This window comes from Carassius gibelio, chromosome B12 (genome assembly GCF_023724105.1).
Source record: "Carassius gibelio isolate Cgi1373 ecotype wild population from Czech Republic chromosome B12, carGib1.2-hapl.c, whole genome shotgun sequence".
Classification (NCBI taxonomy): Eukaryota; Metazoa; Chordata; class Actinopteri; order Cypriniformes; family Cyprinidae; genus Carassius; species Carassius gibelio.
In genome coordinates, this window is record NC_068407.1 from 20,650,550 (window position 1) to 20,675,782 (window position 25,233).

General features: G+C 35.9%; 1 protein-coding gene and 1 long non-coding RNA gene across 3 annotated transcripts in view; both read left to right on the plus strand.

The window, feature by feature from the left end:
* The window catches only part of LOC127969479 (ras-related protein Rab-26), a 71,089-nt gene that overhangs the window by 19,012 nt on the left and 26,844 nt on the right, over positions 1 to 25,233 (plus strand). The window contains exons 3-4 of the mRNA XM_052571481.1: positions 10,579 to 10,620; positions 21,443 to 21,509. Coding sequence (XP_052427441.1) covers positions 10,579 to 10,620; positions 21,443 to 21,509 — 109 coding nt within the window. The remainder of the gene's footprint in view (positions 1 to 10,578; positions 10,621 to 21,442; positions 21,510 to 25,233) is intronic.
* Positions 14,884 to 16,856, plus strand: LOC127969480 (uncharacterized). Of its 2 annotated transcripts, XR_008156276.1 has the most exons (7): positions 14,887 to 15,293; positions 15,589 to 15,760; positions 15,840 to 16,193; positions 16,291 to 16,341; positions 16,498 to 16,542; positions 16,636 to 16,706; positions 16,795 to 16,856. It is a non-coding gene; the product is annotated as an uncharacterized LOC127969480 (long non-coding RNA). The 2 variants fall into 2 exon arrangements; XR_008156275.1 differs by having other exon boundaries at positions 14,884 to 15,760.

Consider the following 25,233-nt stretch of genomic DNA (forward strand, 5'->3'; position numbering starts at 1 on the left):
AGGATTTGTAAAGAAAAATGTTGGAGTATAAACCAAGAGGAGACCGGTTTTCTTTTACTTAAGTAAGCAAACGTTGCTTCCTTTGTTTCTGTATACAAACTCGCGTTACTATTATGGATGTGCGCGCTTTATTTGACTACTTTTGGACAAAAACACCTGCCTACACCCTGTCTAACTTTTTGTATTTTTAGCTCCAATTGTATTTGCCTGAAAAAATAAAGTCATATACACCTAGGATGCTTTGAGGGTGAGTAAAACATGGGCTAATTTTCATCTTTGGTCGAACTGAACCTTTAACTTTGACAAGACTAAGTTGTACACAAGAGACATTCACTCACAGTCTGACACAGTTATCCACCTCTGTGATTGATAAGATAAACTCAGTCCTGATCGTTGACTGTTTTGAAACAATCCGATGCTAGCAAAATGATAAAACATGCTAGCAATGTGCTTAATCATACTAGCAATATATGCTAAATAATGCTAGCAACATAAAACGTGAACAATGCTATGAACATGCTAAAACAAGACATACTGATAGAAGTCGGCGTTGAATTGTGTTTACAAGATTGTTGTTGCCTACTTTCAGATTTTATGTTATTTCTCGGATCTCTTAATGAAACACAAACAGAGTACATTTCACACTCCCCTATATGCAGAATAAACGGACTGCAAACTCTTTATTCATGCTAGCAACATGTTAAAACATGCTAATGTGTTGAATAATGCTAGCAACATGATAAATAATGCTAGCAAACAGGCTAAAAATGCTAAACCATGATCACAAAATGCTGAAATGTGTTAGCAACATGTTAAACATGGGAGGTTTGTCATTTAACATGCATGTGTTTATTATCTGTGTTTTCTGGCTTTCAGACGATAAAACACAGAGGAACGGAGAATGTTTCACACTCAGCTACAGCAGAATAAGCTGACTGCAAATTGTTTAATGCATGCATGTCAGTCCATTAACTCACAAATGCCATGAGAGTTAATTACTGCACACTCGCTCTTCCTGTTTCATAGACAGGGACAAATACAGTGAATATTTGCCTTGATACACATAATTACCTTTTATTATATATATATATATATATAATTATCATTTAAGGGAAATGTTTAATTACTCAAAGTTGCGACATACCCCACGACCAAATATAATGACAGAGGCAATTTTCTGTCCGTTAACGAGAAATGCTTCCAGTGCTGTTGAGGCTAATGAGGAAGTGTAATCACTGCATGGTTCACTTCAGTGCTCTGCCTTCTGGAAAACCTAGTATTATAGATTGGGCTGAATATATGTTTAAAATGAAAGTGCACAGACGGTGTCCTACTTTAGGATTACATATTTTGCTGGTATTATGCTCATTGTTTTATTTTGCTGGTTTTAGTTTTTATTTATTTATTTTATTGCTGACCCTCCCCCACACATACACACAAAAATGTTTTTATATTTATTTAATGTATATATTTATTTTATTTGTTTAGTTTGTTTTTAATTAATATTTTTTTTAATTTAATTTCATTAATTTATTTATTTTATTTAGACTGTTTTTACTTAACACTGAAAAGTGTTATTGTTTTATTAACAGTTTGATTTCAGTATGATTAAAATGTATATTTTATAAATATATGATATATGCAATTATTAACATATTATTAATTTTATACACTACATATTTTATTTACATGTAAAGTATAAAAATGCATGTAATTATTGTAGCTAATTGGGGTTAATAATATGAAAAAAGTTTTAAAATCAATTTTAATTTAAATATTTTTTAAATTATAATTTTTTTTATCATGTATTTTTTTCTTCAGTGAATGTTAAGTTTACAGATAATACTTAGAAATTATATACCTGTAATATATACCTCAAAATTCACAATAAAATGGCAAATTAATTCAAAATCTCACTGATATGTTTGTAATATTGAAAGCATCAATATGACATCCTTAATATTAATCCCTGCTCATGCAGAGCTAGCAGTGAGCCTCATGTTTGTCTTCAGGCGCGTCATTTCATCAATCATTTAAGGTCTGCTGAAAAGGTCAATTACACTGTTTTGTGCACGATTAAGCAAACAGCACAGAAACAGACACCTTCAGAGGTTCACAATGTATCCTTAAGACATTCAGCAGCTAAATTAATTATTATTTTAATTGCACATAAAGCAGGAAATCAGGAAATATGTGGTGGAGGCGTTCGCTCAGCTCTTCTGGAGTTTGTTGCAGATTAATATTCATGAGAAGTTGCTTTGTCAGGTTTTGAGAGTTTGAGTGACAGCTGGCCCTGCCCAGCAGCTTTTCTGGCTTTTTGCATTTGCTGGTGATGAATATTAATAAGCACCTGTCAGCGTCCGAACGCAGCCGGTCGTTAGGGTCGATTATAAGAGTGTCTGTTCACACAGCTCTTACTGCAGTGACCTGAAACACCTTTACCACACACACCTGCCACCAAAACAACTTGACCACACTATTTTTATTTATTTTTTTATTTATTTTTTTGCTGGCAGTAATTTACTTTTGTTCACCACAAAAACTTACTTTTTAATTATTATTGTAAGTTTTAATTATTGTTCTATTATTTTGTAATGTATATTGTTTATTTGTAATACTTTTAAAGATTTTTTTTTTATTATTTGTGTGTGTGTATAAAATAAATTACTTTAAAAACTGGTTTAATCAAAAATACGTTGTATTATAATTAACATATTATTATAAAGTATTATACTGTACATTTTAAGTTATTATTGACCCCATATGAGATTTACAGTATCAGTATTTTACATGATTTTTATTTATTTATTTATTATTAATTCATCATATGTCTGGAAATCACAAATCTAAAATTCTCTGATATTTTTAGTAAAATGTATGAATTAATACTTTTTAATTAGAATATTTTTCAATCAGCTTTAATCAGTGTCTTTATTAATTAGTGACATTCTATGTGTTTATGTAGTTGTACAATTTTGTAGATAATTCTAAAAAAAAATAAAAAATTCTGTGATATATATATATATATATATATATATATATATATATATATATATATATATATATATATATATATATATAAATAGAGAGAGAGAGAGAGAGAGAGAAATGTAAGAATCAAAAAATACTATTAGCATCTTAATTGTACTAAAATATTACAGACAAATAATTTAGTGAAATATTTGAAGACATCATAGTAATGTGTTTTTATTGGAAATGTATAATACATATGTGTGGAAGATTGTCCCTCTCGGTGTGTTTGTCTGTAATAAATGCAGCCTTAGTAAATATAAGAGACTTTAAAAACCTTACTGAAGATTAAAACCCATGCATTATTTTGAGTGATTAAAATTAATTGAACTAATTTTTTTACCAACTCTAACTGTTTTAAACCTGAGATTAAAATGAAAACCATTAAAATGCAATCACACGCTTATGAGTCTCAAAACTAGTGTAATTACATGCTCTTATGGAAATTTAATTGGCAAATGAAAAGCACATTACATGCATCGCGATATTCATGATGTTGCTTAAATTTGTATTAACAGCAAACTGTTATGAATATTAAATATTTATAATCCAGGCCTAATAGTCTTCCAAAACAGAATGAGATTGATATTGCTTCAGAAAATGTACTCGACTTCAAGTTTAAATGAACTAAAGGCTGGACTAACAATGAGAAACCTGAAGGAAGAAAGACCAGAAATGCTGAAAAAACAGCTGTGATTGTTGCATGAGAGAAAGAAGTGAAATTACAATTTGAGCTTTCAGAGTTTGAGTCTCATTATCACTTCATTCTTCAAAGAGGAGCTTTAAACCTGAGAGAGAGAGAGATGCAAGACAGGGTTATTACAGGAAACTTTCAAGTTTTGTTGCTTGAATTAAAGTAAATGTTAACTAAAATGGATTAAAATATTAAAAAGATTATTTAAAAATATATTAAACTTATTTTATTTCAGCTAATTGGCATGGGATTTTTCATTTTCATTTAATTTAATTTGAATAAATAAATAAATCTTAAAACTATAGACATATTTAAGGGGGGGAGAAATGCTCGTTTTCACTCAATATCCTGTTAATCTTGAGAACCTATAGAGTAGTACTGCATCCTTCATAACTCCAAAAAGTATTTAGTTTTATTATATTCATAAGAGAAAGATAGTCTGTACCGATTTTTCCCGGAAAAACACGACCGCCTGGAGGCGTGATGTGTGGGCGGAGCTAAAGAATCACGAGCGCCAGTTGCGTCGAGAGCGTTTGGAATCTGTGACAGATGTGAAGACTGAAACTGAACGAGAGCAGCAGCAACGACTCGCTCCGAGCGGGGCTCGAACCCGGGTCTCCGGCATGGGAGGCGGACGCACTAACAAGGAGGCAGAGATATTTGAAGCAGTTTTACTCACCGCCTGCGGTTCCAACACACGATCGTGACCCTTTTTCGTTGGGACTGCATCATACTTAAGAAATAAACGATACACAAATCCAGCGTCAAACTGGGCCTTGTTTGTAAAACAAGCATCTTCGAAATGCAGGGAACAAACACAAACACTTGCACAACTCCGTTGATGCTCTGTAAAAATAAACTCCATCCACTGCTCCCTTAATGCTGTTTCTCTTTTGGTAATCTGTGCAGGGTTGTCTTGCCCTGGCAACCAAAAACACACTCCTTTTGTGACATTTGGCGACGCTCTCACTCTGATCAGTGAAGTCTGTTGTGCTCTCAGTGCTCTGCTATACGGGAGCGCGCTCTTCCGGCAGAAGTGCCTCAGGACCCATATAAGGAAATTCCGCTCCATCTAACGTCACACAGACCCATACTCGAAAAAAACTTTCCGAAACTTGTGACAAACCAGGAGGAGTATTTTTGGAACAGAAATACTCCTTCAAACGTACAACTTAATTTTTGAAACTTTGTCCATGTTTAGCATGGGAATCCAACTCTTTAACAGTGTAAAAAACTCAGTATGCATGAAATAGCATTTCACCCCCCCTTTAAAATAACATAAAAAATATTTGGAAGGAGACAGCCTTCTTTCCAACCCTTCCTGAAGAAAGGAAAGCACTGACCCGATCAAGCATCTCCAGGGGTCTTAACACCAAGTGACGAAGAGGATCCACTTCAAAGCACAGGCGTGTCTGTTAGACAAGGCTCTAGCTGAAGTGATGATAGCCACCACCTGAGGTGGCAAGGTACCTAAACCTTCCGTGACCCGTCTATAACCCACACATGTAGGTTGCAAAGATTGGGACACGGGTGCCAGAGGGTGCCCCGTCTCTGAGAAAGAAGGTCTTTCCTCAGAGGAACTGGCCAGGGAGGGACTGTCGCGAGGAGTACAAGTTCAGGGAACCAGGTCTGGCTGGGCCAATATGGAGCAAACATGAGGACCTGCTCCTCGTCCTTCCTGATCTTGCACAACGTCTGTGAAAGAAGGCTCACTGGGGGAAACACATACCTGCGCAGCCCCAACGGCCAGCTGTGCACCAGAGCATTCGTGCCAAGGGTGGCAGTGGGAATTGTCCAGGAACCTGACACAGCATGCCGATGCACATGGCACCCCAGCCCATGGCAGAGGCATCTGTTGATACCACAACATGTCTGGACACCGGGTCTAGGGGAACACCAGCCTGTAGAAACGAGAGGTCCAACCAAAGGGTGAAGGTTCGGAGGCAGGCCGGAGTGAGTGTCACTCGGAGCGAGGTGTCTGAGCGCCAGATCCCCGCACTCGAGAGCTGAGGACTCAAGCCCACCTTGTGATGCGGCGATCAACATTAGGTCTTCCTCCCGAGCCCCGAATGAGATGTCAGTAGCCTGAGAGGGTCCAGCAAACTCATCCGGAAACTCGACCGGCTGCGGCGTTTGTGAGGGGGGTGTGGCCTGAGGAGGTTCGCTCGTCGGGGAAGCCCACACGTGACCCCTCAGATGACCCTGGCCACCAGCTGTAGTAGCCCTCTTACGAGAAGAAGAGCTAGAACGGGGTGCGGCAGAGGGGACTCTATACCTTTTAAGGTTATCGAGTCTCAATCTTAACGCCGAGATGGTCATGTCCCCGCAATGAGAACATAAGTCATCCACAAACGCAGTCCCAGCGTACTGAAAGCCCAGAGATGTGACCCAGCGATCGTGACCGTCACGAGGAGCGATATATCAACCGCAGATCAAGGTACTCTGTGTGCCATTGGCTCGTTTTGTTACCACTCGAAGGTGATTGGGCTCACGGGCGAGATCCCCATTCGTCAGTGTCTTTCTGACGTAACGTAGAACCTGATCGACTGAAAAGGAACTGAGTGATACTCTTATTACACTCCTGCATGCAAGAGTCAAATTATGAGAAAGAATCCTTTCACAGACCCTGCTGTATGAGCTATATATGTGGTATTTCTGAAATCTATGACGGCTGAAGCGAAGCTGCATAAATTGTGTGTATGTGTGTGTCTGCCGCTGGGAAGCCCAGGTGTCTGCTGGTAATTAAATCAGGACAGTGTTGAGCTGCTCTCTGCCTCCTGCCGCTGTAATGTCAGAGTGACGTGTGATGCTCATCTTTAGCGTCTCATGTGTGCTTCACCAGAGTCAACATCATCCTGCACCTACAACATATCAGAAGATAAGCCCTGGCAAAATATGATTCTCCATTTCTTGTACTGAAAATAATTTGTGCATTTTTTAACCTGGTGTTGTAGAAGACTTTAATATAATTTAAATTAAGAGGAAGAATGTGTTGAAATGACTTTGCTGGAAACATTTTTCACTCAGAAATTGCTTAAGAAACTGCAAGTAACACACTGAATTGAACATAAAATAGAAACATTTAAATGGTGTTTTTTTGTAAAGCATAATCCGATAATCTTTGCAACTTCAAAAAAAAAAAAAAAAATATATATATATAAAAAAATAAATAAAGAAAAGATTTTATATATATATATATATATATATATATATATATATATATATATATATATATATATATATATCTGTATATATATAATCTGTAAATGCATATACAAACATTTGCAAAAAGTGAAAAAGTATTAAACGCACTCTACACAAAAACAAAACATATAACTTTTTTTTTCATTATTTTACATCAATATAATGAAACCAACATGAGATTCAGCACGATTTTTAAAGTCTGATTCATATAATTCAAATGTATCGAAGAAAAAAAAAAGAATTGAAATGACTAAAAAAAGGTTGTAGAAACAATTACAAAGAGTTTGCAAGTAATGCACTGAATTGAACATAACATTTTGCACTGAACTGAAATAATATTTTGTTGTAAAATATAGTAATCTGTGTATTGTTTGCAACTTTGAAAAGCAGTGTACAACCGTATGATTAGAATAATAATAATAAAAGATAAAAGTCATACCTCAAAATAATTCAGCTGTTTTTAAATGAACTTGAAAATATGAGTTGAATTTATAGCCAGTTTAAATATACTTAAAAATGTAAAACTAGCTGAACTGAAGTTTTAGAGCGGGATATTTCTTTAGCGTAAGGTCACTTGGCATCTCTGATTATATAAGGCTTTTTATGCCTGAGTGAGTCTAATCCTTTACCCTGAACAGACTCATTATCATTATGTGTGGGGCATTTAAATATATTATCAAGACCTCTTCATTTAATGGATTTTATCACCTTTCTAAAGATGAACATTATTGTGCTGTGGATAATGGACTATTGAATATAATTCAGTGAGATTAATCATATATATTAGAGTTTCTCTTTTTTTATTGGCACAACAGCCTTGTTTTAAGTATTACTGAGATAGAATTGCTTTTAAGTTTTTAATAATATATAATTTTTTTTTATAAAAAAGTTGCACTTTTGTCATTTGTATGAGTTATTGTATTGTAAATATGTCTGTATTTTAATATGTATATGTATGTATGTATTTTAATATATTTTTTCAGCTATATTTTATTTATTTTAGTACATCAAGTTAAATTCAATGAAAATGAGAAATGTTGCCTTGAAAAATATCTGAAATAAAATAAGTTTTTATAATTAATTTAATTTAATTTTGTTTAAGATTTATTTTATTTGGAATAACAAAAATATTAGTATGGTTTTAGTTTTAGTTAACGATACTATAATAACCCTGAGGCAAAATACTATATATTCATTAATAAATGAATTTAGTTTTATGTAGTTTTATTAGTTTTAGTCATAACATAAATAACATATAGTTTCGCCTTAATGTCTAAATGTTAATAAAAAAAATTAATTTACAAACTGATATGTTTCATTTTAATATACATTAATGTATGAATGTAGTACTTCTACATAACTGTACTATATAATTTTAATATTGGATGTTTATTGATATCTTTCTTGGCCATAACATGAAAATAATTGTTGTTTTATCATATTAGCCAGAATTGAAATAATGTTACATTAATGGTACAAAAATGTTACAAAAATGTTACAAAGTTTCTGTTGTAATTCTGTGTCCTTTTTACTCCCTTGTAATGCATCATTTTGCTGTACACACACACACACACACACACACACACACAGACACACAAACACAGATAATAAATTAATAAATTCAATTATTAGATTTAAATTGTATAGGCATACTTTTGGGTGTAAATAGTAGGTTGTTCCATTTTAATTTATATATATAAATATGTATAATTTATGTTGACAAAATAGTATATAGTATATTAAACATGTAATTTGAATGTATTATATATAATCTTTATTATTATAATTGTATTATTATCATATTTCTATGTTGTTTATATATTTATATAATTTATTATGACAAAACATTTATTATTATTTTTATCTTTTTTTTTATTTAATTTAATTTAATTTAATTTAATTTAATTTAATTTAATTTAATTTAATTTAATTTAATTTAATTTAATTTTGTAGGCAGTTTTTTTTTTTTTTTTTTACTGATCTACAGTTTTGTTTAAGACTTTGCATAGTGCATCCTCTCGCGTTTGCGTTTGTTCCTGAATTAAACCTTCTCCATGAGTTTCAGCTCCTCGGTGTGACCCCAGGTTTATTATGATGCATAACCATTAACTATTGTCATATTCTGATGCAGTGACAGCTGAACTGACCCGAGTCCTGACGCCCACTGCTTTGGCAGAGAAACAGCAAACCTGAGCTTTTTTAGGAAAGTGTCACACCTTGCAATCGAGTGTGTGCTCAGCGCTGAGAGTCAGGCGGTCTGATGTCAAAACATGCCTGAAGATGACAGCGCTGTTGTTTTTAATGGTTTCAGCACTACTCAAGCAGAAAAACCTGTCGTCCTACACCAGAGGAAGATACAGTACATCCAAAAGAGAAAATAAACCAGACCTGCCATGACTTTATTAGCCAATGAGTCAGTAAAGTGCTGACAGCAAGCAACTCTTCATGTGTTTGTGCAGTCTTGGTGTGTGTTCATTTTCTCACTCATCATTAGGTGTGACAGTAATGGTTTAATGAGAGCATGTAGTATTCACACTCATTAGGATGTGCATCCGCTTAGATTAAGATCAGCTCCCAGAAGGCCTAAAAAAAGACCTTTACTCAATTAAAGTGTGACAGGAGGAAACGACGCCCATCATGGAGGCACTTTTCCACAGGTTTTGTTACTACAAAGATGCTAGAAAGAGAAATGCATAGGTTTCTATCATGCTCATTAACGATGCAACAACTAATGCATAAACTGATCGTTATAATAAATGCCACCAAATGTTTATAATTGATTAGTTGAGTCTTGTGCACTGCATGTGAAAATCTGTCTGAGAATGTAAAGTAAACCGTGATCTTATTAAAAAACTAATTTCTAGGAAAGAAAATGCTTTACTGCTTATCTTTATTTCATTTTAAACAACACATCCAAAAATAAGTGTGTGATAAAATAATATAATAATGATGTTTCTCTGATTTGGTTGTTGTTGAGGTTTACTTTTAGGTTTTAAAGTAGCTATACTGTACATGCATCTTAATATCCTAAATATTTTTAATGAACAGTTACTGTAATTGGATATAGTGGGATAATTTGTTTATATCTAGTAACATATTTACTTAATGCATTTATTTGATCAAAAATACAGTTAAAACTGTTTCTTAGATTCATATTACTGTTGAAGTCAGTTTTTACTGCTTCAGATTTTTGTGGAAACTTGATATATTTATTTTTTCTTTGATGAAAAATAGTTCAAAAGAACAACATTTAGTTGAAATAGAATTGTTTTGTAATGTTAGAAATATCTTTACTGTCACTTTTGGTCAATTTAATGTGTAAATATTAATAAAATGAACCCTCATATATACTGCTCAGTGCTCACAGAAGTAAAGAGATATTTTTGGACTTTCGTATTGAAGTCGAACAGAGCTGTGTTACGTGGCAGTGGCATCTCTGGAGATTTAATAAAAGTTCAAAGTCAGAAGCGCCACATTCTCTTCTGACATCTCACCTTCAAAGCGTGATGGATCTGCGCTGCTTTCCAGGAAAGTTAGGAGCGCTTGTGCTCAGTGACCCAAAGTTAAAGAGTAATGAGACATCAGCAGGGATCGTTTCAAATCCATGACTTGCGAGACTGATCTTCCTTTCCTCTTCTGTTTTATTGCAGAATAAGGTGCTGAACATCGATGGTGTGAGAGTTAAACTACAGGTGAGCAGCATTTTTTGCATGCACATTTTTTTTTTATGATAGCTTAAAGGAATAGTTTACCTAAAAATGAGCATTTGCTAAAAAAAAAGTCCTCACATTCAAGGCCATCCAAAATCTGATGAGTATTTCTCCATCAGGTTTGTAGAAATGTAGCACTGCATCAGTGTCTCATCAATGGATGCTCTGTAGTGAATGGGTGCCGTCAGAATGAGAGTCTGATAAAAACATCACAATAATCCACAGCACTCCAGTCCATCAGTGAACATCTGGAGAAGACAAAACCTGTGTGTTTTTAAGAAACGAATCCTTCAAGACCTAAAATACTCATCTACCATTTTAACATTTTATAAAGTCCTGCGATTCATATTATGAATGAAATCAGATACTTATGCTAATACTTTTAATATAGCAAGCTTTTAACCATCTGTCGGCATGTGCATCATCTCAATAAACTCTTGAGTAATTAGATGATTTAATTACCTCATTTCAAAGCAACTCCAATTATCTGTGCTGTTTTAAATAATAAGGTGTTGCATCTGGATGCTCCCATGTTGCTTTGCTCCCTCTGGCTAATATTGAGTGTGTAAACAGTGAACGTGCATCTCGAGGACCAGCTCTAATGAGAGTTTAACGAGGCTGTCATTAATCTTTAACGCTCCATTAGCAGCATGCCTCGCACTTAGTGAATGGAAACACACAGATTCGACAGCAGACAGACAGCTTCATAACCCACTCACCTGCACGCATAATCAGAGAATAGCATTACAGTGGATCGCTTTTAAGGTCGTCAGTGTAATTATTGTGGACTGTTGAACAGGGTGAGCGCTTGATATAGGGATTATTAAAGAACGCTGTGTCAGGTCAAATCTGCAAACATCTCAAAGTGAAACGAGCTTATGTTGTGAATTTTCACACATTAAGATTGTGCCTCATTACTGTGCAGCACGCTTGAGTTTGAGACACAAAAGTTAGTTTATCTTTCTCAAAATGTATAAAACATCAACTTCGGAAAATATGTATAATATAGTGTCTTAGTTTATTGTCTTGACAAGTTTGGGTTTCTGAGACGCAGAAGCGTAGACAGAGTCAATTACGCATTTTTATTCATGAGTTCACACTTCATATCGGCTTCAGAGACTCACCACTGTGTTGTTATTTTTATTTATTTAAAATGTAAAAAATTAACATTTAAATTTATGCATTTGGCAGAGAGTTCTGTCTGAAGTGATTTACATTGCATTCAATGCATTCATTTCTATCAGTTTATGCATGGATTAAACCCATGACCTTTGTGTTGCTAGTGTTCAAAAAATAGAGATTACAAAAGAGGGTTTTCACAGTGATGACATTAATTAGCTATTTTTAGGGAACTATTATTAATGAACTATTATGTGCTCACCCTCGGGCCATCCAAGATGTAGATGAGTTTGTTTCTTCATCAGATTTGGAGAAATGTATTCCATCACTTCTTCACCAATGGATGCTCTGCAGTGAATGGGTGCAGTCAGAATGAGAGTCTGATAAAAACATCACAATAATCCACAGCACTCCAGTCCATCAATTAATGCTTTAGAAGCCAAAAGCTGTGTTTGCAAGAAACAAATCCATCAAGACTTTAACTAAAATATGAGTCCTTAATCCATTCATATTTCTATTTATTCATTTATCTAAAAATGACCATAAAATAGATAAATATAAATATAATTGGTAAATATAAAAAGGGGTAAGAGATAATAAGTGAATAAAAAAGTAAAGGCATAGAGTTTATGAAGAGGCAGTTAGATGCTCAAGGATGGGATGAGTTTTCAGTCGTTTACATTTACGTTTACATTTAATCATTTATCAGATGCTTTTATCCAAAGGGACTAACACATGAGGAGAACAATAGAAGCAATCAGACGAACAAGAGAGCAACAGAATACAAGTCTCAATTAGTCTAGCACACTGCACATAGCCAGGGTTTTTATCTTTTATGGAATTGAATAGAACAGAACAGAATAGGTAAGTACTAGTATTAGTTCGTCAGGTGCTAGTGAAAAAGATGTGTCTAGACATTTTTTAAATTAACCCCAAGGGGTGTGGCAAAAAGTAAAATTTGTGAAGAGGGCTTCAGGAGTGGCAGTGTCCCTGGGTTTGATTCAAGTCTCAGTTTAGGGCCATGAGGTTGAGATGGGAACAAGTAGCAATAGATGAAATAAATTCTGCTTTGTTTACAGCAGACTGGCAGTTCCATAGTCCAAATGAAATCCTATGTTTCATGAAAAAAAGCAAAGTAGTAGAGGACAGAGGAACAGGCCATAGATTATTAGGATCGGCCTGCCTCCAAGGTCCAGTGCATGCTTTCCGAGTGTTAGTAGTAATAGTAGATATTTGAAAGCACATATTGTGTACAATAGTCTAAACAAGTATATAAGAACAAGCTGTATAAAAATTAAAAAAAGGGGAGAAAAGCAATATTCGATTGTCCTTGCTAGGTGGAGTCTTGCAGGTCTTGCAGAGTCGATGGTTTTTACACTCGTCTGTATTCATGCAACGAGGGCTGCCACGGTGAACTAACCAAATTTTATACTGGCCTGATTACTTGTTATTAAAGTCAGCCGGCCATGCCTTACAACTTAGCAAACCGAAACTAGAAAGTCACACAATATGAATGAGAACAAACATGAAAATAGTTTCCTAGCAATGACAACAGCGCTAAAATCCAAAGAGAACAGAAACAAAAAACACTTACATACTGCTGTCCTCTTCTGCTGCTCGACTGCTTCTTCTAACAAGTGCTTGACAACAGGTAAATAGGTATATTTACTGGCTTTGGCCCTGGCTTACTTAGCAAACTAAAACTGGAAAATCATGTGATATAATGCGATATAACAACAGAGCAGAATCTTGTTTACCAACTGCAGGCTTCTGGAGGGGATGTCGACGCATCGGAGAGAGCGTAGTTAGTGTGTGCAAGCACCAATGACTTGAACTTTATGGGAGTCATGACTAGAAGCCAGTGCAGAGACATGAGAAGCAGTGTGACATGGTCACACTCAATGGGATTATTGTTGATAAGCCCAGTTGGATGGTAAACTGGTGCTGTAATGATGTATCGGCTGGAAATATAAGAAGCTCTGTCTTTGCAAGATTGAGCTGCAGGTGCTCTTCTTTCATCCTTGCTGAGACGTCCATCAGGTAGTCTGAGATCCGAGCAGGTAGCATTGCATCATCTGTTTTAATTAAAAGGTAGAGCTATGTGTTATCAGCAGTGGTAGGAGAAAACATGTTCCTGAATGACGGATCCCAGTGATTTAGTGTATATAGAGAAGAGGAGGGGTCCTAGAACGGATCCCTGAGGAACTCCAGTGACCAGTTGATGTGATTTGGATACCTCTCCTCCCCAAGCCACACTGAAGGACCTGTGAGGTAAGATTTAACAAGTGGAGTGCAGTTCAAGTGATGTCCATCGATGAGAGGGTGAACAGAAGGATTTGATGATTAACATTGTTGACGCAGCAGATAGATCTAGCAGAATGAGAACTGAAGACTGGCTCTTGCACTCCACTGCGCTTCAGTGACTGACAGCAAGGCGGTTTCATTGAAATGTACATTTTTAAATCCTCTGCAGTAATAACGCTTTCTCTGGAGGTAAAGTTGTCTGGTCTAAATCGGGAGAGAAATCTGCAGAGATCAAGCACCATTTACAAGCCAAAACAGCTCTAAACAAATATGTGTGTGGATTTTGAGACGACAGATGAAAATGGGGTACTTTTTCACTGGAGGAAGTGTTATTATGGATTATGGACTCATGTTTTAGCTGGAAGCAATGGTTTGAAGTTAAAAACATCTTAATGATGGATTTGTTTATTGCAAATAAACAGTTTTTGGCTTCTCAAGACGTTAATTGATGTACTGGAGTGATGTGGATTACTGTGAAGTTTTTATCAACTGTTTGGACTCTCGTTCTGACATTTCTACATTTCTCCAAATCTGATGGAGAAGCAAACTCACCTACATCTGGGATGGCCTGAGAGTGGGCACATTTTCAGTAAATTAATTTAAATGGATATACGGTATGTGTATATAATAAATCTCAGAGTAATGATTCTGTTTGTCACACAAAACTAATGCATGTCTTCAAAAGTCTTGGAGCCATTTTTGATGTGTTTTTAATGCTTATTTGTATCTGTGTGTGTGCGCTTGTGTGTGTGCTCACGTTATCTCCCAGTCTTTGTTAATGTCTGGCAGTTCTGCTCATCAGCATTCATGTCTTCTTGCCAGAGATGTATAGTAACGAAGTAGAACTACTTCACTACTGTACTTAAGTACTAAAAGGCGGTATCTGTACTTTACTAGAGTATTATTTTTTTCTCCTACTTCCACTTTTACTTCGGTACATATTTTCGCTGAGTTTAATACTTTTACTCCGATATTTTTTTTATGTGCTGCATCGTTACTCGTTACAATTATAATAATGTTACGAATCATTCCATTACAAACCACTGCCAGAACTGTAGATGGCAGGTTTGATGAAGCTGCCACATCATTAAGCGAATCAAGCGAGACTGCGCGTGCTGACTGAACCAATAGTATCCATCTGCAGACCCGCAGCACAGCCGTTTTAGAACCGCCGTTTCAGAACCGGAAGTGAGGGGCGGAGCTATTAACACCTAGAAATGGCGGAGAGCACGGTGAGTACTTTTGCTGTCATATGGTGAATAATTTTCATTAGTTTTCACAAGTTTTTATTAGGTGTTTATATTTAATTTGTGATTGGCTTCATTGTCTTATTGAATCTTCAATTTGTTGTCGTTTTTAAGGTGTAGAAGTTTTCTGCGGATGTTTTGATTAATCTCGTGTTGTAAATGGGCCTTGCATATGAATAGTTTGTTCTCGTTTCACCTGTTGTATGCATTGTTTGTGAAATAATGTTACCGTATAGTTTAGCTATTTTAATCCCATTTGTCGTGCTTTCATCTCTTATAGAGACATATAACTATTCAGAATGGTGACGCATTACCTGAGCTGCAGCAGTGCAACAAGTGTTGCAGCAATTATCACTGCCCTTTTTGCGCGGCCAGCGTGTTTAAGCCAGCCAAACTGGTCAAATTAAAAACCCATCTTCAAAGCCACTTTAACAAGGCAGTAGTCTGTGGAGGTATCTTGATTTGTTTAATATGTACTTACAATATATTATTGTGTAATAGGTTACCAATTTACTTATTAATTTATTTTAGGCTATACTATACACAGATGTGGACTAGGATGTAGACCAGCTCTACATCACCACTGTCCATACTGTGAAACAACAATTTTAAAGAGAGGTGATTTTGAAAAACATGTACAGGTTTGCAAAAAAACCCCACCTCCAACTTCAGCCACAATTCCATCTCCAACCACTGCAGCATTGACCACACCAGCTGTGAGAGGGACACCATCAAAGACCCAAATACTGTTGACTGCTATGGTTTCAGAGCATCAAACTGTATGTAATTTTGCATATTAGCAAATATGTTTATTATGTGTATTTTTGTTGCAGCAAGATGACAGCCAAAATTGCACCTGGAACATGGATGCTAATAAAAAACAAGGTTGGTTATAGGAAGTATGCTAAAGTTCGGATAGTGGGAAGTGTCAAACATTGTAAAAGGTTTTTTTTTTTTATATTTTATTATTTATTTTTTTTAGGATATCCCCCAACAGATTGGTGGTGTGGACTGTGGAGTCTTCATGTTGATGGTATTGTTTTATTTATAACTAAATAATTACACCATAATTGGTTTATTTATGAGGAACAAGGCAGGTTTTTTTTATTATTGTTTTGCATTTACAGAGTGTGTGTGTGTGTGTGTGTGTGTGTGTGTGTATAATTTGTTTTCTTTTTTTTTATTCCAGTATGCTCTACATCTTGCCTTGGGAGCACCCTTTGATTTTACATCTGTAAGTAATTATAAAGGTAAATGTGTTTAACTGATGTTGTTGTAGCTGTTAATATTTTAATATTTCAGTTATTTTTTTTCCTTTTTCTTCCAGTGTGACATGCCAAAGATTCGGAGATGGTGGACTCTAATTCTTTTAGAGAACTTTGGGGTTTTCTCTGAAAGGTAAATACTGGACATTTCCTCCAGCCCACCATTACATTTGCACCCCCTTCTGATCATTTTTAAATGAACCAAAATATGTATATTACAGTGCAGATACCCTTCAAGAGGCTCTTCCACACAGAGAACCAGCTAAGCTTAGCAGCAGTGAGGTATGTCTCAGATATAAAGCCCATATATACACACATATGTACAGTTGAAGTGGATCAAAACCTTTCATCAAAGTTGTATTAAAATCAAAACAATAACCATTCTTGTCTTAGGACAACTTACTGATTAACTCTTTTGATCCACTTCAAATGTTGACTAATCACACACAAATACATATGTAAATACATAAATGCATACATATATAAACATCTGTAAGAAATGTAAAAATTAATTTTTTCTTTAATATTCTGTAATCAAGGAATCCGAGACATGGCAGAAGCTGTGAAATGGATTGATTCCAATAACCATCTGCTCAGAGGGCCGGTGGAAGAGCCTCTTTTCCTCACCATGACTGAGGAGGAAAAGGAAAAGGCCCTCAATGATCTCAGTGAAAGCACAGACTCTTCGAGGGAGCCCTTTACGTTTCTTTTTCAGTTCAGGGATGACATGGAATTAGTTATACAAGAATGTCATGACAAAATGGGCCTAAAACTGAACTGTTCATTTGATACATTTTAATTTAAATTAATGCCATATGGTCATGACAATGTGTGAATTGTTTGTTTTGTAAATTGTCATTTTCATTTTATACAAAATTGTCATGGCAAATTGTTTAGCAGGTTTATTCCATAAACTTTAATTATCTAGTTTTTGATTTGTTTCTTTTAAAATTTTGTGTGTTTGAAGATTTTTACAGCAATGTTTTAATTTTTTTGTAGTGAAATGCATGATACACATGTTCTTTGCTTTGAAGTATATTTTTTATGTTGTGATTAAAGTATATTTCATATAAAATGCCTTAAGTTTCAATTAATTTTTATTATCTCGAACTCGAGGAAATAGCTCACGTAATGCAATTAAATGAATAAGTATATACAATTATATTAAACAATTTTTTTTTAATGTGTCGTTGTAACATGCGCACATAAAGTATAACGTTTCTTATGAATAAAAGCCAATTATACTTCAAAACCGTGGGTGGCGCTGCTCTGGTAAGTACGTAAGCTCCGCTCCTCGCTTCCGGTTCTGAAACAGCGGTTCTGAAACGGCGGTTCTGAAACGGCTGTGCTGCGGGTCTGCAGATGGATATATCTCGACTGAACTGCTGTGAAGAGAGAGATGAACACCGAGCCGAGCCAGATAATGACTCGTTCACGAGTCAAGAACCGGTTGCATCATTTTTCGGATGACCAGTAACGTTAGTTCTTTCTGACAGTTCGATTCAATAAACCAGTTGAAGAAAACAGTTCACCGATTCTTTTGCGCTCGATGCAATGGCGTCATTGGCGTTGACTGCACATGGGCTCATAACATTAACACAGAATCAGTTCAGAATCAATCACCAAAAGAATCAGTTCGGTTCCAGACGCTCTGTGTGTCGGTTAGCTTCACGCTAAATCACACATGCGCAGTATCATCAGCTCCTCGGTTCACGAATCGGACGCGTCTGACAGAAACGGTTCTTGACTCGTGAACGAGTCATTATCTGGCTCGGCTTGGTGTTCATCTTCAGTTCTCTCTTTCAATTCAATTCAATTCAAGTTTATTTGTATAGCGCTTTTTACAAAACAAATCGTTACAAAGCAACTTTACAGAAAATTATGTTTCTACAATATTTAGTAGTAGCTAGTAGTTTGTGCACATTTGACAGGATTTTAGAAAAACTAAAAAATAATAATAATACAAGACGTAGTCAGCTAGACGATGAACTATCAATATTATTAGTTAAGTTATTATATGATTAAGTCACACATTTAGGAATAATTGTTAGTTCTGTTTGTTCATTCAGGGTTAGCATCATCTGAGGTCCTCTGAGGGTCAGCATCATCTCTTCTCAGGTGTTCTGGATCCAGACTGGAGCTTGTGTAAATCCTAGTTACCACGGGATGTGAATCCCGTGGCAAAACATAGAAACAAAATACAGACATCATTAGCATAGCTGCTGATCCAACAAAGTAAAATTAGTTTAACCCAAGCTAATGAATAAAAATGCACCTTTGATCAGATGCAACTACACTCACAATTAAAAAGATACATTATTCGAATGCTTGGCGAAAGAGATGTGTTTTTAATCTAGATTTAAACAAAGAGAGTGTGTCTGAACCCCGAACATTATCAGGAAGGCTATTCCAGAGTTTGGGAGCCAAATGTGAGAAGGCTCTACCTCCTTTAGTGGACTTTGCTATCCTAGGAACTACCAAAAGTCCAGCGTTTTTTGACCTTAGGGAGCGTGATGGGTTGTAACGTGGTAGAAGGCTAGTTAGGTACGCAGGAGCTAAACCATTTAGGGCCTTATAGGTAAGTAATGATAATTTGTAACTGATGCGGAACTTAATAGGTAGCCAGTGCAGAGACTGTAAAATTGGGGTAATATGATCATATTTTCTTGACCTCGTAAGGACTCTCGCTGCTGCATTTTGGACGACCTGTAGCTTGTTTATTGAAGAAGCAGGACAACCACCTAGAAGTGCATTACAATAGTCCAGTCTAGAGGTCATGAATGCATGAACTAGCTTTTCTGCATCAGAAACAGATAACATGTTTCGTAGCTTGGCAATGTTTCTAAGATGGAAGAATGCAATTTTTGTAACATTGGAAATATGATTTTCAAAAGACAAATTGCTGTCTAATATAACACCCAGATTTCTGACTGTAGAGGAAGTTACAGTACATCCGTCTAGTTGCAGATTGTAATCTACAAGATTCTGTGTAGTGTTTTTTGGTCCAATAATTAATATCTCCGTCTTATCCGAATTTAATTGGAGAAAATTCTTTGTCATCCAATCTTTTACATTTTTAACACACTCTGTTAGCTTAGATAATTGGGAAGTTTCATCTGGTCTCGTTGATATATATAGCTGAGTATCATCAGCATAACAGTGGAAGCTAATTCCGTATTTTCTAATAATATTACCAAGGGGCAACATGTATATTGAAAATAGAAGGGGACCTAGGACGGATCCTTGTGGCACTCCATATTTTACTGATGATAAATGAGATGACTCCCCATTTAAGTAAACAAAATGGTAGCGATCGGACAGGTAGGATCTAAACCATCTTAGAGCCTGCCCTTGAATACCTGTATAGTTTTGTAATCGATCTATGAGTATGTCATGATCTATGGTGTCGAACGCAGCACTAAGATCAAGTAAGACTAGAAATGAGATGCAGCCTTGGTCTGACGCAAGGAGCAGGTCATTTGTAATTTTAACAAGTGCAGTTTCTGTGCTATGGTGGGGCCTAAAACCTGACTGAAATTCTTCATACAGATCATTTTTATGCAGGAAGGTGCTCAATTGAGCAGACACAACTTTTTCTAAAATTTTAGACATAAATGGAAGATTTGAAATAGGCCTATAATTTGCCAGTACACTAGGATCTAGTTTTGGTTTCTTAATAAGAGGCTTGATAACCGCCAGCTTGAATGGTTTTGGGACGTGTCCTAAAGATAACGACGAGTTAATGATATTGAGAAGCGGTTCTTCGGCTACAGGTAACAGCTCTTTCAGTAATTTAGTCTCTTCACATCAGTTCAGTCAATGTACTGTTTGAGTCAATGAATTACTCCGGGATATTGGTTTGTTATAACTCAGAGGGAGTGTCAGACACATTAAACAAGTTAACAGCTTAATTCATCTGTGGATTAATGCGTATTGGAGACGCGAACTGTTTAAAACGATTCAGTTCGATTTGGTGGACTGTTTCAAAAAGATCCGGTTACATCGAATGATTCGTTCGCGAACCAGATATCACAAACTGCTTTGTTTTTAACTGTCTTACAACAGACACGGAAGAGAAGACAATGCTGAATAAAGTCATAGTTTTTGCTATTTTTGGACCAAAATGTATTTTCGATGCTTCAAAAAATTCTAAATGACCCTCTGATGTCTTAGGGGTTTGAAACAACATGAGGGTAAGTTATTAATGACATCATTTTGCAAATTGGGCTAACTAACCCTAGTAACCATTTTTTGTTTACAAGAAGTTACAGTCAAAGGAATTGTGATTGTCCTTTAGGTTAATCATTTGAAATAATAAAAACAATATGTTCAAACTTTTGACTACTTTCTTTAATAGCTACATAACACAATACTTCTACTTTTACTTTCAGTACTTGAGTAGTAAATTTTAAAATAGACTACTTGCAATACTTAAGTACAAAAAATGTTGAATACTTTAGTACTTCTACTTAAGTGTGGTGCTTAAAGAGCACTTCTACTTCTACTCAAGTCACTTTTTTGATAGAGCACTTGTACTTTTACTCAAGTATGGTTCTCTAGTACTTTATACATCTCTGCTTCTTGCTCAGTTTCATCAGTGTGAAACATGACCCTGGTCAAGAGGTCTCTGCGTGTGTGTGACAGGTGCTCTTATCAGGACGTGGATGGTGTAATAGGTCTCGACCTCAGCCATAAATCCACATTCTAATCCTCCATCTCATGCATTAACACATCGGCTAATTAAAGCTTGTGTTCCCCTGCTTCACTTCAAATGCTTTTATAGTGTAGAGTAAAACCCGATTTTATAGTGTGTGTGTGATGAATGTTTGAATGAAGCAGGTAATGTTTGTGTCGCCTCTTTCTCTGTAGATCTGGGATACGGCAGGACAGGAGCGATTCAGGAGCGTGACGCATGCCTACTACCGAGATGCTCACGGTGGGTTGCATTGTACTGCAAAAATCATTTTGTTTATCAAAAAAGTTACATAAATAGAGCAAAAATTGAGGTTGCAGAAAAAAAAAGGGAAAATGATTTGTGTTGCAAATGGGGCAAGAAAAAAATGTCAAGTTACTTGAAATGTCTTCCTTATATTTTTAATAGAAAGAGAGTGTTTTTTGTCCAATCCAAGCTGTTTATCACCCTATTTTAAACTATTTCGCCTTAACTTTATCGCTCTCTTCCAGACTTTAATGCACATTGTTGTATAGATCAGATTTGTTCATTTTTTTCTTCAGAAATTAACTGGCATTTGAACATAGCTCATTATTGTTATGTTTATAACTGAATAGGAATGACTATGAAAATATACATTAACAGCCGCAGAAAGTGGTTTACTCATAAACCATTTGTGTGTGTGTGTGTGTGTATTTGTTTTTACATGGTAATGTTTAAATAGGAATAAGACAATAGACATTTTGTCAATGCAAAGTGTGATTTACATGTGAAAATGATTTTCCCCTGTGAATTAAGTTGATTTTTTTCTGACCTTGGCAGATGTTTTCACTTCATTTTTGGGTTTATTTCTTTATTTTTCCAGAAAACAAGACTTAATAAGTAAAGTAATTTAGCTTCTCAATGAAGTGCATCTAGAATGTTTAGATATTTATACTGGGAAAAAAACTAAACAAGACCAATCTTTTTATTTATTTTTTTTGCAGTGAACCCATTGTTGATGTTATCTGAAACATATTTCCTTTTATCTCATGTAGTTTTGTTTTGAACTGAATAGCAATAAAAAATATATATCTATAAAATTTGCTAATACATAAACATGAGCAGGAGTGCGATTTACCCTTGAACCCTTTTGTAATGTATTATGCGTCATATTTTCTTTTATGTTGAGTACTTTTGTTTGTTTGTGAGGATGAGGGCATGTCACGCATCTGTCTTATTTGGACGCTTCTGCAAAGATGTATCATGAATTTGTGCTAAAATACTTTCTGATTGCACAGTTTGAGGTCAACAACAAAAGAAATGGGAAGCGTGCCATCCATTTGTTATTGTGCATGATTATATGGTTAGCAGCATTTCATCAATTGCATTCAGCATTGTTTGTCTGCTTTCAGAGCAGACCTCGCAACCCACCAGTTGAGATTCACTCATATGTGACTACCAAATTTCTCTCACATTTCTCATGTCATAAACATGATCTCCTGCCAGAACAACAACAGCGTAATCCAAAGGAAGAAACAATGCTTTTATTTTAAGGCTTTTCTCACTCATAGAAAACCATAATAGAGAAATGTTACAAACATTGCATTAATACCCTGGTGTCATTAACTTGCATGTAGATGGATAGTGGAGCTATGGATGAAGTGCAACATTTTTATTTTTTCTTATAAGGTTTTTTATCACAGAGAAAATGGCTATCAATGTTTTGTTATTACTGTGTCTTGTTGTTTTGGCAGCATGTAATTTTCATGACCTAAAAAAATAAGAGAGATATTGAGTTCTTGGTCATTGTTTTAGAACATTAAACCACATTAAGTATTTTAGTGTTACTTTTCTTGCAATTTTATTGTCTTTTAAGATTTTTAAGAGTTTGAACTAAAACTAAAAACCCATCATAGTACTAAACTCATAATAGAGATTGCATTTCAGATCATTTAAGATGCTGCGAAGATAACTTTATATTGAACCTTTCGTGCAGCCAATAGAAACATGAGTCAAAATAGTGTTTATGTGCAAATTTGTAGTAAAACACACTGAAGACATGTTTGGCACAGTTATTAACTAAAACTAAAACTAAAAATATTTCACAAAATAAATAAATAAAATAAATTTTGAGAAAAAAATGAAATAAGCCTCTATATTTATATTTAATAAAAAGTAATGTTTTAAATATAATGTTTTGAATACTGAAAGATGATTTAAATGATTTAAAATCCATTGTTTGATTCATTCAACTGATTTGTTCAAAACAATGTTATTTTTTTGCCCCCTTTCAGTCGGTCACTCTCAACATCACATCGGTGACAGACAAAATTGGGATAGACCAATCTACTTTGAGTGTAATCTAAACTAGCCAATGCACATTGGCATGCAATTATTGCATCCAGCTCCGGCAGAAGGGTAATGCCGTCTCTAAGCAGAAGATGGCCCACTGGATTTTGGATGCAATAACCCTGGCTTATCAGGCTCAGGGTGTGCCCTGCCTTCTCAGGTTGTGAGCTCATTCAACCAGAAGTGTTTCATCCTCCTGGGCACTGGCTCGTGGCATCTCGCTTACAGATATTTGTGGAGCTGGGCCACCCCTAACATGTTCGCTGTAGTGTTCGTGTAGAGCCTGTATCCTCCTGTGTTCTCACCTCAAACGGGTAGTGGAACTGAGAGTCCCCGGTTAGTGTCGGCTTGCTTAAACTGCTCCAGAGTGTCCGTGTCAGGTAGACCCTGTTGAGATCCTCCATCACCTGGGGCAGCTGGACGCGGCGGAACGTCCAGCGCCAAGCCTACATGATGAATCCGTGAGAACCATGGATGGCTGGGTTCTATATTTAGACCTAAGCAGAACTCATATGTGTATAGTCCATGGTAGTCCATGAAAAGGAAGGATGGGGCTTCCGCAGCGTCCCGGTTCCAAGCTGAACGGGTACGTTTTCCCAGTGTTTTCCAATCCCACCCAGTGAGGTAGTGCTTTGACAATGGTGAGTGGAACTACTTGTTCCGAACTCATGGCGATTTGGGATTGTCTCTGTTATGTTCAGTATGGTAGCCCTCGTTCCCTGAAGGAGGGAATGGAGACGTCCCATCCCGTCGCCCCGGTTGTTGTCACTGGCTCAGCTCCTCAGCGAAAGGCTGGTATGCATTGCACCTGCTGCCTTTTTATACTCACGCAGTGATCAGCGGCAGCTGGATGCAATAATTGCATGCCAATGTGCATTGGCTCATTTAGTTTACACTCGAAGTAGTTTGGTCTATCGAAGCGATATCCCAATTTCGTCGGTCACCGATGTGATGTCTTCGTTCCCTCCATCAGGGAACAAAGGTTACCATACCATTTTATTTTTGCTATCCATTTTAATTTTATTTTAAGGTGTAGCAATTATTTTTGTCATTTTTATTAGTTTTTTATGTATATATATTCTTATGTTTTTTTTTAGTTTTTTTTTTAGTTTAGTTTAGCCTGAATATCACTCATGATATCTGATATATTGTACCAAACATACAGTACACCTTACACCTTAGAAGAGATGCACAACTGAATTTAAATTATGTAAGCTAGCTTTAGCATACCTGGAACAGAAAGAGCCACTGTGAGCTACAGTGAAATGCAATTAGTTTGAAGTACCGTCCATCTAAAGCAAAACCAAATGACAGATCGTCATAACAAAATCCATGTTCTTGTATGCAGAGTAACTGTTTTGCGTTCCCGCAGTAGCTTTTGAGTTTCAAAACTGTTTTAGTGAATTGTTAATTTTTAAGTTTTTAAAGCTTTCTGTGAGGATGTGCGACCCTCCCACAGCAGCCCACGCTCTTACACTTCAAACAAGACCGACTGGATCATAAAAAGCTGGTATTATGACTCTTTTAAAAGAGGTTCTGATGCACTTACACACACTCGACATCCTTTCACCGCACCTTTCCAGCGGGGAGTGATTGACGTTTAAATTGATGCTAGCAATGCATTTAATGCACGCTTTTTGTGGCCAACTGTTTTCCT